General features: G+C 51.0%; 1 protein-coding gene across 1 annotated transcript; it reads left to right on the top strand.

The window, feature by feature from the left end:
• Positions 1-3307: 3307 nt before the first annotated feature.
• LOC116969597 (zinc finger protein 229-like) lies at positions 3308-5028 on the top strand. The gene is made up of 3 exons (XM_033016426.1): positions 3308-4067; positions 4152-4783; positions 4958-5028. Exons 1-3 carry the CDS (start codon positions 3388-3390, stop codon positions 5026-5028), a joined length of 1383 nt encoding a protein of 460 aa, XP_032872317.1. The 5' UTR covers positions 3308-3387.
• Positions 5029-13555: the final 8527 nt, after the last annotated feature.

Below are 13555 nucleotides of genomic sequence, written 5' to 3'. Positions count from 1 at the left end.
ACTCTGTAGTTAAATGCAGCAATCATAGAAATCAATTGCTATCAAAGCCAAGAACACAATGTATTAAATTAAATATGAGCTAGATATGACACTTCTCCTCCCCCCCCCCCCCTCCCCACCCCTCTCTCTCTTCCTCTTGCCCCACCTGGAATGGGCGCCTACAATCCCACACCACCCCTCCCCCAATGATCACAATGAATGGCGGTGCTGGTTTGAAGGGCCGAATGGACTACACCTGCACTGTTTACAAAACAAAAACAAAACACAACGCAGAGCAGTAAACAGGAGCCGCCCCTTCGGCCAGCAGTGTCTATGCCCAATATAAACGCATTTCTACCTGCACACCATCCTGATCCAGGTGCCCACCAGCCCAGTTAAGGTCAGCAGCAGCTCCACTCACTGAAGAACAAAATCAAAACGTCGCCCACAACAATAGCAAAAAAAATGAAAATAGTAACAAAAATAATAGTGAAAAGAGGGATGAACTTCACCCAAAATAACAAGATAATAGGAATAACTAGACCAAGTGCTCCCTCTCTATATATTCTCTCGTCCTCTCACTATTTCTACATCTCTCTCTCCCTCTCTATATATATTATGTCTCTCTACCTCTCTCCCCCTCTATATCTCTCTCTATTTCTCTCCCTCTCTATATATATATTATTTCGCTCTCTCTCTATATATATATTTCTCTATCTGTCCCTATTTCCCTCCCTCTCCCTCTCTATCTCTCTATATCTATATATATGTCCCTATTTCCCTCTCTATCGCTCTCAATTTCACTATCTCTCTCCCTCTCCCTATATATTCTCTATCTCTTCCTCTCTCACGATCTCGCTATATCTCTCTCACTCTATCTCTATCTCACTCTATCTCTCTATATCTCCCCCTCTCTATATATCTCTATCTCTCTGTCACCCTCTCCATATATATATTCTCTATCTCTCTCTCTGATTCTCACTATATCTCTATCTCGCTATATGTCGATCTCGCTATATCTCTCTCTGCCTATATCCCTCCCTCTATCCCTTCATCACTCTCTATATCTCTCTCTGTCTCTGTCTCCCTCGAACTCTCCTGCCGTGGTTACCGTTGGCAACGTCCCATAGTGATGTCATAGATGCGCTCGGCAGCTTGTGATTGGTGGACTGTTAGTGGCCCCGCCCTCTCTCTCTCCCGCCCCCCCTCTCCCTCCCTCTCTCTCTCACCGTTCAGTGCGGATCGGCTCCATCTTGGGCCGCGGCGAGACGTCATATCCGGGCTGCAACCTGCGGGGCAACGATGCAGGACTGTGCGCGACGTCATTTCCGGGCTCATGCCCCCTCTCTCTCCCTCCCCCTCTCGAGAACCTTCGAGCGGGGCGGCCCTAACCCGGAAATGACGTCTCCGCCCCGGACGCCCTTTGCCCCGCACTCTGCGGGGCGGCCCTAGCCCGGAAATGACGCAACTGTCGCGACCAAGATGGAGCCGATCCGCACTGAACGGTGAGAGAGGGAGAGAGAGAGAGATGGAGAGATGGATAGAGAGAGTGGGGAGGTAGAGAGAGAGAGGGAGAGAGATGGAGAGATGGAGAGAGAGAGTGGGGACGGGGATAGATGCGGTGGAGAGAGAGAGAGAGAGTGGGGAGGGAGAGGGAGAGAGAGTGTGGGGACGGGGAGACAGAGGGGGAGAGTGAGAGGGGCAGAGATATAGAAGGTGGAGAGAGAAGGGAGGGAGAGACAGAGAGGGGGGAGTTGAGGAGAGAGAGAGATATCTGAGCGGTGGGGCTGAGAGGGGCAGGAATAATGGGAGAGGTTCAGAGAGAGAGAGAGAGAGAGGAGACAGTCCGGGGGAGGGAGGAGGGGGGAGAGTGAGAGACCGGGGGAAAAGGGATGAAGTGAGTAGTGGGGGGAAGGAGGGAGCAAAGGGAGGGATTCAAGTGGGAGTTGGTTTGGTGCCGAGGGGGATGAGGGGGGTGGGGGAGAGAGACGGGTCAAGTGAGTCATGGAAGGGGGTAGGGAGCCTGGTGGGGGTTCACACTGTTTGGGGGTGGAGGGGGAGCAAAGGGGGGTAAGGGGCAGGAGGCAGCAGGGGTAAGGGGCAGGGAGCCACAGGGAGGAGGTCACACTGTTTGGGGGTGGGGAGGGTGTTGCAGTTTAGGAAGTCAAACCAGGGCAGGGTCTTCACTGTGAATGGCGGGGCGCTGGGGCAATGGACAATAGGTGCAGGAGTAGGCCATTCGGCCCTTTGAGCCAGCACCGCCATTCAATGTGATCATGGCTGATCATCCCCATTCAGTTCCTGCCTTCTCCCCATATCCCTTGACTACACGATCTTTAAGAGCCCTATCTAGCTCTCTCTTGAAAGTGTCCACAGAACCGGCCTCCGAGGCAGAGAATTCCACAGACTCACAACTCTGTGAGAAAAAGTGTTTCCATGTCTCTGTTCTAAATGGCTTACCCCTTATTCTTAAATTGTGTGGCCCCCGGTTCTGGATTCCCCCAACATCGGGGACATGTTTCCTGCCTCTAGCGTATCCAAACCCTTAACAATCTTATATGGTTCAATAGGATCCCATCTCATCCTTCTAAACTCCAGAGTGTACAAGCCCAGCCGCTCCATTCTATCAGCATACGACAGTTCCCCACATCCCGGGAATTTACCTGGTGAACCTACGCTGCTCTCCCTCAATAACAAGAATGTCTTTCCTCAAATTAGGGGACCAAAACTGCACACAATACTCCAGTTGTGGTCTTATTAGGACTCCGAACTCTGAGCCTTGCGGAATGTGTAGAGCCGAGGGATCTAGGAGTGCGGGTAAGAGTTGGGCCGAAGGGCCTCTTTCCAACACTGTATCACTCCATGACTCTATGACAAAGTGCTTGAGTAACTCAGCAGGTCAGGCAGCATCTGTGGAGAAGATAGACACAAAGTGCTGGAGTAACTCAGCAGGTCAGTCAGCATCTGTGGAGAGAGGATTGGGTGAAATTTTGGGTCGACACCCTTCTTTGGTTTAGTTCAATTTAGAGATGCAGCGCGGAAACAACAGATCTTTTGGCCCACGGAGTCCGCGCCGACCAGCGATCACCCGGTACACTAGCACTATCCCACGCACATTGGGGACAATTTAGCTATTTTGTGGAGGCCGATTAATTTACAACTGTACCGCTGCGCCAGTGTGCAGCGCAGAATTATATAATGGTTTCCTCCGCCATAAACGCACCCAATATGTGCTAGTAATGTCCTGTTTGCCAGCTTGTTGACCCTCTGTGCTCCCCTCCTGCAGGGTTTAGGAGCCGTTGCTGTGGACGGAGAGACAGGAACGTGAGCGGCCATTGAGGGTGACCAGGGTGCCGGTGAGCCCCCATCTGCTCGGTGTGCGGGCCGTGCTTCAAGGGCTGATCTTCGATGGAGGACAACATGATGGGGCACAACAAGGAGAAGCGTTATGATTGCGACGTGTGTGGCAAGGCCTGGCAGAGCCCGAGCAAGCTGGAGGCCCACCGGCGGGAGCACAGGATAGAACGCCCCTTCAACTGCACAGAGTGCGGCACGAGCTTCAAGAGGGCGGATGTGCTGCAGGCCCACCGGCGGGTGCACACGTGCAAGAAGCCCTATGGCTGCTCCACATGCGGCGAGAGCTTTACCCAGTTGTCGGGGCTGCGGGAGCACCAGCGGGTGCACAGCAGTAAGCGGCCCTTCACCTGCCCCGACTGCGGCAAAGGCTTCAAGTCGTCCAAGGATTTGAAGGTGCACAGGCGCGTGCACACCGGGGAACGCCCCTACACATGCAGCGACTGCGGCAAGGGCTTCACCCAGTCTAGCGGCCTGCTGGTGCACCAGCGCACCCACACTGGCGAGCGCCCCTACACCTGTGCCCAGTGCGGCAAGGGCTTCACCCAATCCAGCAAACTGGTGCTGCACCAGCGCACCCATACCGGTGAGCGCCCCTACACCTGCGCCCAGTGCGGCAAAGGCTTCAAGTCGTCCACAGGCTTGAAGTTGCACAGGTGGTTGCATACCGGGGAGCGGCCCTTCACCTGCAGCGACTGCGGAAAGGGCTTCATCCAATCCAGCAGCCTACTGCTGCACCAGCGCAACCACACCGGCGAGTACCCCTACACCTGCGCCCAGTGCGGCAAGGGCTTCACCCACTCCAGCAAATTCTTGAGGCACCAGCGCACCCACACCGGCGAGCGCCCCTACACCTGCGCCCAGTGCGGCAAGGAGTTCACCCAATCCAGCAAACTGGTGCTGCACCAGCGCACCCATACTGGTGAGCGCCCCTACACCTGCGCCCAGTGCGGCAAGGGCTTCACCCACTCCAGCAAATTCCTGAGGCACCAGCGCACCCACACTGGTGAGCGTCCCTGCGCCCAGTGTGGCAATGGCTTCAACCAGTCTAGTCACCTGCTGGTGCACCAGCGCACCCACACCGGGGAACGCCCCTACACCTGCGCCCAGTGTGGCAATGGCTTCAAACAGTCTAGTCACCTGGTGCTGCACCAGCGAACCCACACCGGCGAGCACCCCTACACCTGCGCCCAGTGCGGCAAGGGCTTCACCCACTCCAGCAACTTGCTGAGGCACCAGCGCACCCACACCGGCGAGCTTCCCTACACCTGCGCCCAGTGCAACAAGGGCTTCAACCAGTCTAATCACCTGCTGGTGCACCAGCGCACCCACACCTTGGAGCGCCCCTTCACCTGCGCTCAGTGCGGCAAGGGCTTCACCCGCTCTGACTGCCTGCTGCAACACCTGCGCACCCACACCGGCGAGCATACCTACACCTGCTTCCAGTGCGGCAAGGGCTTCACCCGCTCCTCCAAGCTGCTGTCCCACCAGCGGGTGCACGCCGGTGACCGTCCCGTCCCCAGCCCGGTGTGTGGAGAGCGCTTAGCCATGGATTCCCACGCCCTGTCTCACCAGCACGTGCACACCAGTGGCCCGCCCTACGACTGCCCGTATTGTGGTGAAGAGTTTGACAGCTCGCGGGGGTTGCGGCAACACCGGCAGACCCACGCCGGCGAGCAGCTGCTCCCACCGTGACAAGAGAACACGGAGGCTGCGGGAGCAGCAGCGGATACACACCGGAGAGAGACCCTTTGTGTGCGCTGATTGTAGCAAGGGTTTCACCCGCATGTCCACCCTATGGCAGCACCGGCGTACCCACAGCGGTGAGCACCCTGCCCATCCTGTGGTAAGGGTTTCACCCGCCTTGAGCACCTTCTGGAGCACCAGCGAGTCCACACCAGCCAGCGCCCGTTAACCTGCCCGCTCTGTGGCAAGGCCTTTGCCCGCTCCTCCAGCTCGCTGGCACACCGCCACATGGATAGATAGGCGCTGTTTAGGTAAACACAAAATGCTGGAAGGAATGGGTAACATTTCGGATTGTTTCTTCAGTCACCAATTCCATCTCTCCAGATATGCTGCCTGTCCCGCTGAGTTACTCCAGCATTTTGTGTCCTTTCTGTAAACCAGCATCTGCAGTTCCTTGTTGTTAAACCATTCTGGTTAACCATCTCTGCACCTTCCCCAAAGCTTCCACATCAGTCCTGTAATGGAGTGACCAGAACTGTATGCAATACTCCAAATGCTACCTGACCAATGTCCCTTAAAGCTGCACAGATACATTCCTCTCTCCTCTCCCCCACTCGTACACAAATTCTCTCCATTCCACCCTCTTGTGCCGCCTTCCTCTCTTTCACACACTCCCTTACCCGTTCAGTCTCTCTAGCACACTCCCTCTCTCGCTCCCTGTCTCTCACACACACAGTCCCGCTCTCACACACACACAAACACTCCCTCTCTCTCACACTAACAACACCCCCCCCCCTCTCTCTCTCTCTCTCTCTCTCTCACACACACACACACACGGTCCCTCCCTCTCTCAAACACACTCCCTCTCTCACACACTAACACTCCCCTCCTCTCTCTCACACACACACACAGTCCCTCCCTCTCTCAAACACTCTCCCTCTCTCCTCAACACATGCACTTTCTCTCTCTCTCACACGGTATCACACACACTGTTTCTCTCACACACACACTCTCACGCTGAACACCTCGGTTCGCAATAACCAACCTGATCTCCCTGTGGCTCAGCACTTCAACTCCCCCTCCCATTCCGAATCCGACCTTTCTGTCCTGAGCCTCCTCCATGGCCAAAGTGAGGCCCGCTGTAAATTGGAGGAGCAGCACCTCATATTTCACTTGGGCAGTTCGCACCCCAGCGGTATGAACATTGACTTCTCTAATTTCAGGTAGACCCTACTTTCTCCTCCCCTTCCCAGCTCTCCCTCAGCCCACTGGCTCCACCTCTTCCTTTCTTCTCCTCCCCCCCCCCACCTTCACATCAGTCTGAAGAAGGGATTCAACCCGAAACATTGCTTATTTTACTCGCTCCATCGATGCTGCCTCACCAGTTTCTCCAGCATTTTTGTCTACCTGCCATTTTCCAGCATCTGCAGTTCATTCTTTGGCATTTTAAAGTGTTTTATAAAGACAGTTTTGACACATTTGTGCCTTACGTAACAAATAAAGCAAGTTTATCCTGACCTCAATGTGAACGAGTTGTCCTTCAGGAATGGGCAGCTGTACTGAAGCTGTGCCAAGATTTGAGAATAAGGCTGATATTGTAAATATATGTGTCCAGCCTCCCTTGTTTCCCTTAGGCCACGGATCTTTCACTCAGATTTAGAAGGTGTGTTTTATTGATAAGAAAATGTATAATTACTCAAAATTTCCTTTGTTCTTTGAGTGGAGCCCGAGAAGCACTGAGCAACGTGTGTGCTCTTTGTAGATCTCCCCACTCCCGTCTGGCAGATTGATTAAAAGAATGCTTTGGTTTACCTTTAACAAGTTTGTTGCTGTCTGCTTTCTTTAAGAGACGAGCTTTGACAACTATGCTCTTTGGAATTCATAATTCAAGTAGTGCTATCAATAACGAAAGAAAATGCCAACCATCTCCAGATCTTATAAAAAAATATTCTCGCCTCCATGCATATCTGTAGCCGTAGGGCAGTCGCACACCTCCCCACAACTTGAAAGACAGCTCCTGTACTTGGCAACAACGTTTGGTGTTTGGCAGCTGAAACGCAGCGGCGGGGCTACAGACAGACCGGCACCCGGGTGAATCAACCCACGTGGGGGTGGAGGGGTGAATCACCCCCATGGGGGTCGGGGGAGTGAATCACTCCGCTGTGTGGGTCAGGGTGGGGTGAATCACCCTGGTAGGGGGGGGGGGTCCTCGTGCTGGCGCAGCACGGTCAGTGACTCTGGGTGGGTGGACGGACCAGACTGTCCCCAACTCTGCTGCAGCTGACAGGAACGTTACCGGGTTTATGGTCCCGTGTGTCCGCTGCCCGGAGCCGCGGCCCAGCTCCACCCGGCCCCGTGTGTGTGTGCGCTGCCGACACGTAGCCCGTGACAGTGCGGTGGGAGCCCGCTTGGGGGAGTAAGGGATAGGAGGGAGTCAGCTGGGAGGGGGGGGGGGGGTGTAAGGGGAACGGGCGGTGGCCAACTTGGGTGGGTAAGGGGGATGGGAGGTAGCCAGGTTGGGGGAGTAAGGGGGCTGGGAGGGAGCCAGCTTGGGGGAGTAAGGGGAAATGGGAGGGAGCCAGCTTGGGGAGTAAGGGGGATGGGAGGTAGCCAGCTTGGGGGAGTAAGGGGGATGGGAGGTGGCCAGCTTGGGGGAGCATGCGGGATGGGAGGTGGCCCGCTTGGGGGAGTAAGGGGGTTGGGAGGGAGCCAGCTTGGGCGAGTAAGGGGAATCGGAGGGTGCCCGCTTGAGGGAGTAAGGGGGTTGGGAGGTAGCCAGCTTGGGGGAGTAAGGGACAGGTGGAACTGACAACCCCGCGACGTCATTGTTGCCACGAGGAGCAGCACCAAAACTCACCGCCTTCCTAACCGATCTCGGACCTGGACAACCGAGGATGCCGCTGTCATGGACCTTCCCGCGTGACCTCACCCATGGTCGTTGCCGCCCTTGCTGCCTCGCTGGAGCCGCCGATCCTCGTTGCCTACCCGTTCATCCGCTGACCGGCACTTGCAACACTTCGCCCGCGTGCCATTCCACTCCCCGCGGGCCCCGACCAGACCTGGAGTCTCCACACTGCAGACTCTCACACCACGTGGTCTGCCTGCACTGGGACCTAATGCTCCCCCTCCTCCCACAAGGAACCTCAATCGACAAAAGACGCAGGAGTAGGCCATTCGGCCCTTTGAGCCAGCACCGCAATTTTCCGTTTCCTGCCTTCATCCCAAATCCCTTGACTCCCTTTAGAGCCCTATCTAGCTCTCTCCTGAAAGAATCCAGAGAATCGCCTTCTGAGGCAGAGGATTCCACAGACTCGCCACTCTCTGTGTGAAAAAGTGTGTCCTCATACCCGTTCTAACCATTATTCTGAAACTGTGGCCCCTGGTTCTGGACTCCCGCAACATCGGGAACATGTTTCCTGCCTCTTGCGTGTACAAACCCTTAATAATCTTATGGGTTTCAATAGGATTCCTTCTCATCCTTCTTTTTTTTAATTTTTTATAATATTTTTATTAGAAGTAGACATACTATAAAGTATAGTTACATATTACAGTAAAAATCTTTTCATATACATCAGTCATATATTTTTTACATTTTCAATTGTCGATTACTTCTGCTGCTAGTGTTTTTTTTATATAGAAAAAGAGAGAAAGGGTGAATAAAAAGTTACAAATATCAAAAAAACAAAAAAGTTGGAATGGATTACTTATAATACGTCATTGGAGATAGGTTCGTAGATTATAAAGTATGACTTTTCATCTAATCCTGAGTTCAGGTTTCAGTTGGGTTTTCATGCCGGGCCAATCTACCCCGTCAGATAATTAATGAATGGAGCCCATATTTTATCAAAAAGTTCTTGGTTGTCCATTAAGACAAGTCTAATTCTTTCTTGATATAGGGTCTCCGACATTTCCACAATCCACATTTTAATTGTGGGGGTTGCAGGGCCTTTCCAAAATTTTAATATTTTTTCCCAGTTATTATACTGTAGTCGAGGAAATTTATTTGGCTTGTTGTGAGTGTTAAACTTTGCTCTGATATTCCAAGTATTATTAATTTTGAGTTTGGATGCAGTTTTGTATGTATAACTTCTGAAATTATTTCAAAAATATCAGTCCAGAAATCCTTAATTTTTATACAATTTGCAAACGTATGTGTTAAATTAGCCTCTAGACGTAGACATTTATCACAAATAGGAGAGATTTGTGGGAAGATTCTATTTAGTTTTATTTTGGAGTAGTGTAATCTATGTAAGATTTTAAATTGTATTAAAGTATGTCTGGCATTTAACGAACATTGATGCATATTCTGTAAACTTTCGTCCCACACATCTTTCGTTATAGGATGACATAATTAATTTCCCCATGTGTGTCTATATGGTTCCGTCGGTTGCACCTCGTTGTTTAGGAGGGTGTTATGAATATAAGCTATTAATTTTTCAGTGTTTGGATGCTTGTTCAAACATTCATCAAGGATTTCTGGTTCGCTAGTCCTGTAGACTTGTGTATTAGATTTAACATAATCTCTAATTTGTAGATATCTGAAGAAATTATTTGAGTGCAGTCCATGATTCTGTTGTAACTCTTGAAATGAAAGAAAATTGCCTTTCCCATAAAGATGCCCAATCTTTTTAATTCCATAATTTTTCCATTGTGTGAAACCCTTATCCAAAATGGATGGCTTGAATAAAGGATTATTTACAATGGGAAAGCATATTGTTATATTATTCAATTTTAAAACTTTTTTTAAATTGTTTCCAAATTCGTATTCCACTATGTATTATGGGATTTTCCTTATAGGTTTTTTGTGCAGTTTTGTGGGAGCAAATATGATCGGAACAATTTCAAAAGGTACACAGTCTTCCTTTTCCATCCTTAACCAATCTGGTTGTTGATTCATTTCTTCCAGCCAGAAATTCATGTTTTTAATATGGATTGCCCAGAAATAAAACAAGAAATTTGGCAAAGCCAAACCTCCATTTATCTTTGACTTACAAACCCTTAACAATCCTATATGTTTCAATAAGATCCTCTCTCATCCTTCTAAACTCCAGAGTGTACAAGCCCAGCCGTTCCATTCTCACAGCATATGACAGTCTCGCTATCCCGGGAATTAACCTTGTGAACCTATGCTGCACTCCCGCAATAACAAGAAAGACTTTCCTCAAATTAGGGGACCAAAAACTGCACACAATACTCCATGTGTGCTCTCACAAGGGCCCTGTACAACTGCAGAAGGACCTCTTTGCTTCTCAACTTAGCTCCTCTTGTTATGAAGGCCAACATGCCATTTGATTTCTTCACTGCCTGCTGTACCTGCATGCTTACTTTCATTCACTGATGAACAAGGACCCCCAGATCCTGTTGTACTTCCCCTTTTCCTTTGACACCATTCAGATAATAATCTGCCTTCCTGTTATTGTAATTAAAGTGGATAGCCTCATATTTATTCACATTAAACTTCATCTGCCATGCATCTACCCACTCACCCAACCTGTGCAAGTCACCCTGCATTCTCATAGCATCCTCCTCACAGTTCAAACAATCACCCAGCTTTATGTCATCTGCAAATTTGCTAATGTTCCTTGTTATTACTTCATCTAAATCATTAATGTAAATTGTAAATAGCTGCGGTCCCAGGATCAAGCCTTGCGGTACCCCACTAGTCACTGCCTGCCATTCTGAAAGGGACCCATTCTGAAAGGGACATCTCTGGCTCTTCACACTGACCTGACTCGCATGGAAAGACAGGGCATGTACGTGAGGATGCTTTTCAGAGAACACAGCTCTGCCTTCAACACGGTCATCCCCACCAAGCTCACCACCAAACTCCACCAGCTAGGCCTCAGTTCGTCGATATGCGACTGGATCCTGAATTTCTTGACGGAGTGACCGCAGGCAGAGGGCCCGCACCTGTCCTCCACTATCACCCTGAGTACCGGCACACCACAGGGCTGTGTACTGAGCCTCATGCTCTACTCCCTTTTCACACATGACTGTGCTGCTGCATTCGATATGCATTGTCAAGTTTTCAGACGACACAACAGTGATTGGGCTGATCACCAACGGTGATGAAACACACTACAGAGCGAAGGTGCAGAACCTGGCGGACTGGTGCGCACGTAACAACTTGTCCCTAAACACCTCCAAGACCAAGGAGCTGATTATCAATTTCAGGAGGTCCCATAATGGAGAATACGATCCAATCTTTATGAACGGGGACAGTGTGGAGAGAGTGTCCAGCTTTAGGTTTCGGGGCACTCACATTTCAGACTACCTCATATGGTCCACCAACACCGCTGCGCTGGTCAAGAAGGCACAGCAACGACTGTTCTTCCTGAGAACATTAAAAAAGACTGGTCTGCCCCAACAGCTGCTGACAACCTACTACCGCTGCACCACAGAGAGCATATTAACGTATGGCATCTCTGTGTGGTATCTCAGCTGCACGGAGGCGGAGAGGAGAGCTCTTCAGCGCGTCGTCCACAGAGCGCAGAGGATTATTGGGACACAGCTACCAGCCTTGGAGGGCATCTACCACACACGGTGCCTCAGGAAGGACGTCAGCATCCATAAAGACTCATCACACCCCTGTAACGGACTGTTCGAACTACTTCCCTCCGGCAGATGTTACAAGGCCGTCTACGTCCGATCCTCCAGACTCAGAAACAGCTTCATTCCCAGAGCTATAGCAGCTCTGAACCGGCCCTGCTGAGTGCCCCTCACACCCCTGGACTGTCTCCCTCAGATGGTCACGTCGCAGTTTATTTATTTATTTTATTTTTTTGACATTGGTTGGAAGCTGCGTACTAATTCTCGTTGCACTGCTGTGCAATGACAATAATATATTATTATTATTATTATTATTATTATTATTATTATTATTATTATTATTATTATTATTATTATTATTATTATTATTATTATTATATGTGTGTGTGATGTTTGTCTGTAATCATATCTTATCGAAAAAACGATGTGCTAACAGTAAAAATGTTACATATTCCAGTAGAGATTTTCCTCCTGGTCCAAAACAGCCTTCCATCTGAAAAATTCGTGCTTTATTTCTTGAGTTATTTATGAAAATGTTCACAAATCCGAGAAAGCTTTGAAAATAAACGCAATGGTCTCGCTGATGACGTCACAATGGATCTGCTGCGCGCGACCTGCGCTGTGTTCCACCCACTGCGAGTGACGTCACACACACCCACTTCCCCCGATGCCAGGAGCGACTGTGCCCCCCGCTGCCCCCCGCTCTTCCCTTCTGCCCCCTGTTCCTCCCCGCTGCCCCCGCTCTTCCCCTCTCTTCCCCGCTGCCCCCTGTTACTCCCCCGCTGCCCCCGCTCTTCCCCGTTGCCCCGCTCTTCCCCTCGCTCTTCCCCGCTGCCCCCGCTCTTCCCCCGTTGCCGCCCCGCTTTTCCCCGCTGCTCCCCGCTCTTCCTTGCCGCTTCCCCCCCGCCCCCCTCCTCCTCGCCACACCTTTCTCTCCCTACTCTCTCCCCCCTCCTCTCTCTCCCCTCTCTCCCCCTCCTTTCTCTCCCCTCCTCTCTCCTTCTTCTCTCCCCCTCCCGCTATCTCTCCTCTCCCCCTCCTCTCTTCCCCCTCTCTCCCACCTCTCTACACCTCCTCTCTAACCCCCTCCTCTCTCCCGCTCTTTCCGCCCCTCCCCGCTACCTCTCCTCTCTCCCCCTCCTCTCCTCCCCTTGTCTCTCCCCCCCCATGTCTGTGTGTGTGTGACACCACAACCGCGTGTTGAGAGGATGGGGCACAACGTGTCCTACTTGGCCTAGTCTATATTACTAAAAGCCTGATCTTGACCACTTTGGGCTCACTGTGCTGTGATTTCTACGAGAACGCCGCAACCTACGGCCGTTATTTTTGGCCACCTCGCTCAGAGCCCCCCTCCGCCTTCCGGAACCAGAGGATTTTTGCCATCGATGAAAGGTCAGAGAGATACTAATGTTTATTTTGCCATTCTCTCTGCTGCTCCTGCTGGAGGGAGGGGGAAGGACTATAAAACCAGGAAGTGGTGTGCCCCACTCAGTCTCTGCAAGATGGAGGAAGCCAGAGGGTCACATCTCTCTGAGCTCTGAATAACACTGAACATATGTCTACTCAACTGTGAGTGCCGTTAATGTGGTTTGAAAATGAAAATATTTGTTTGAAGTAAAAAGGCATTGCCTGCAAATGGTTGTTTGGGGGTTTGGGTTGAAGTGAAAAGGCACTGTCTGTAAATAGTTGTTTGTCTAAACTTGACAATTTCCTGTTTGCATTATATTAATTTTGGATATAACGCTACCACTTACTGCTGTGATTTTTGGCCATCTTACTCAGTCCCCCTTCGTTCATCAGGTGCAGAGGTTCTTCCCATCAATGAAAAATAAAAGTGTTATTAGTGTTTAAAAAAAAGTAAGAATCTCTCTCCTGTCAATCACGCCATGAAGCCACACCTTTTCCGGTGGGAGGGATTATAAAATCCGGAAGTGTGGGTGTGGCTCAGTCTCTGCATGATGGAGGAGGGAGAGGTCACGACTCTGTC

Source organism: Amblyraja radiata, unplaced genomic scaffold (assembly GCF_010909765.2).
Source record: "Amblyraja radiata isolate CabotCenter1 unplaced genomic scaffold, sAmbRad1.1.pri S89, whole genome shotgun sequence".
Lineage (NCBI taxonomy): Eukaryota > Metazoa > Chordata > Chondrichthyes > Rajiformes > Rajidae > Amblyraja > Amblyraja radiata.
This window is presented reverse-complemented; position numbering and strand designations above follow the sequence as displayed.

What these genes read in the sequence shown, in the direction of transcription:
- LOC116969597 (XM_033016426.1), top strand. Translation starts at nt 3,388, where the DNA reads ATGGAGGACAACATGATGGGGCACAACAAGGAGAAGCGTTATGATTGC. An exon ending in CAATCCAGCAGCCTACTGCT is followed by an intron (nt 4,068 to 4,151) that starts GCACCAGCGCAA and finishes CAAATTCTTGAG; the next exon opens with GCACCAGCGCACCCACACCG. An exon ending in CTACACCTGCTTCCAGTGCG is followed by an intron (nt 4,784 to 4,957) that starts GCAAGGGCTTCA and finishes ATTGTGGTGAAG; the next exon opens with AGTTTGACAGCTCGCGGGGG.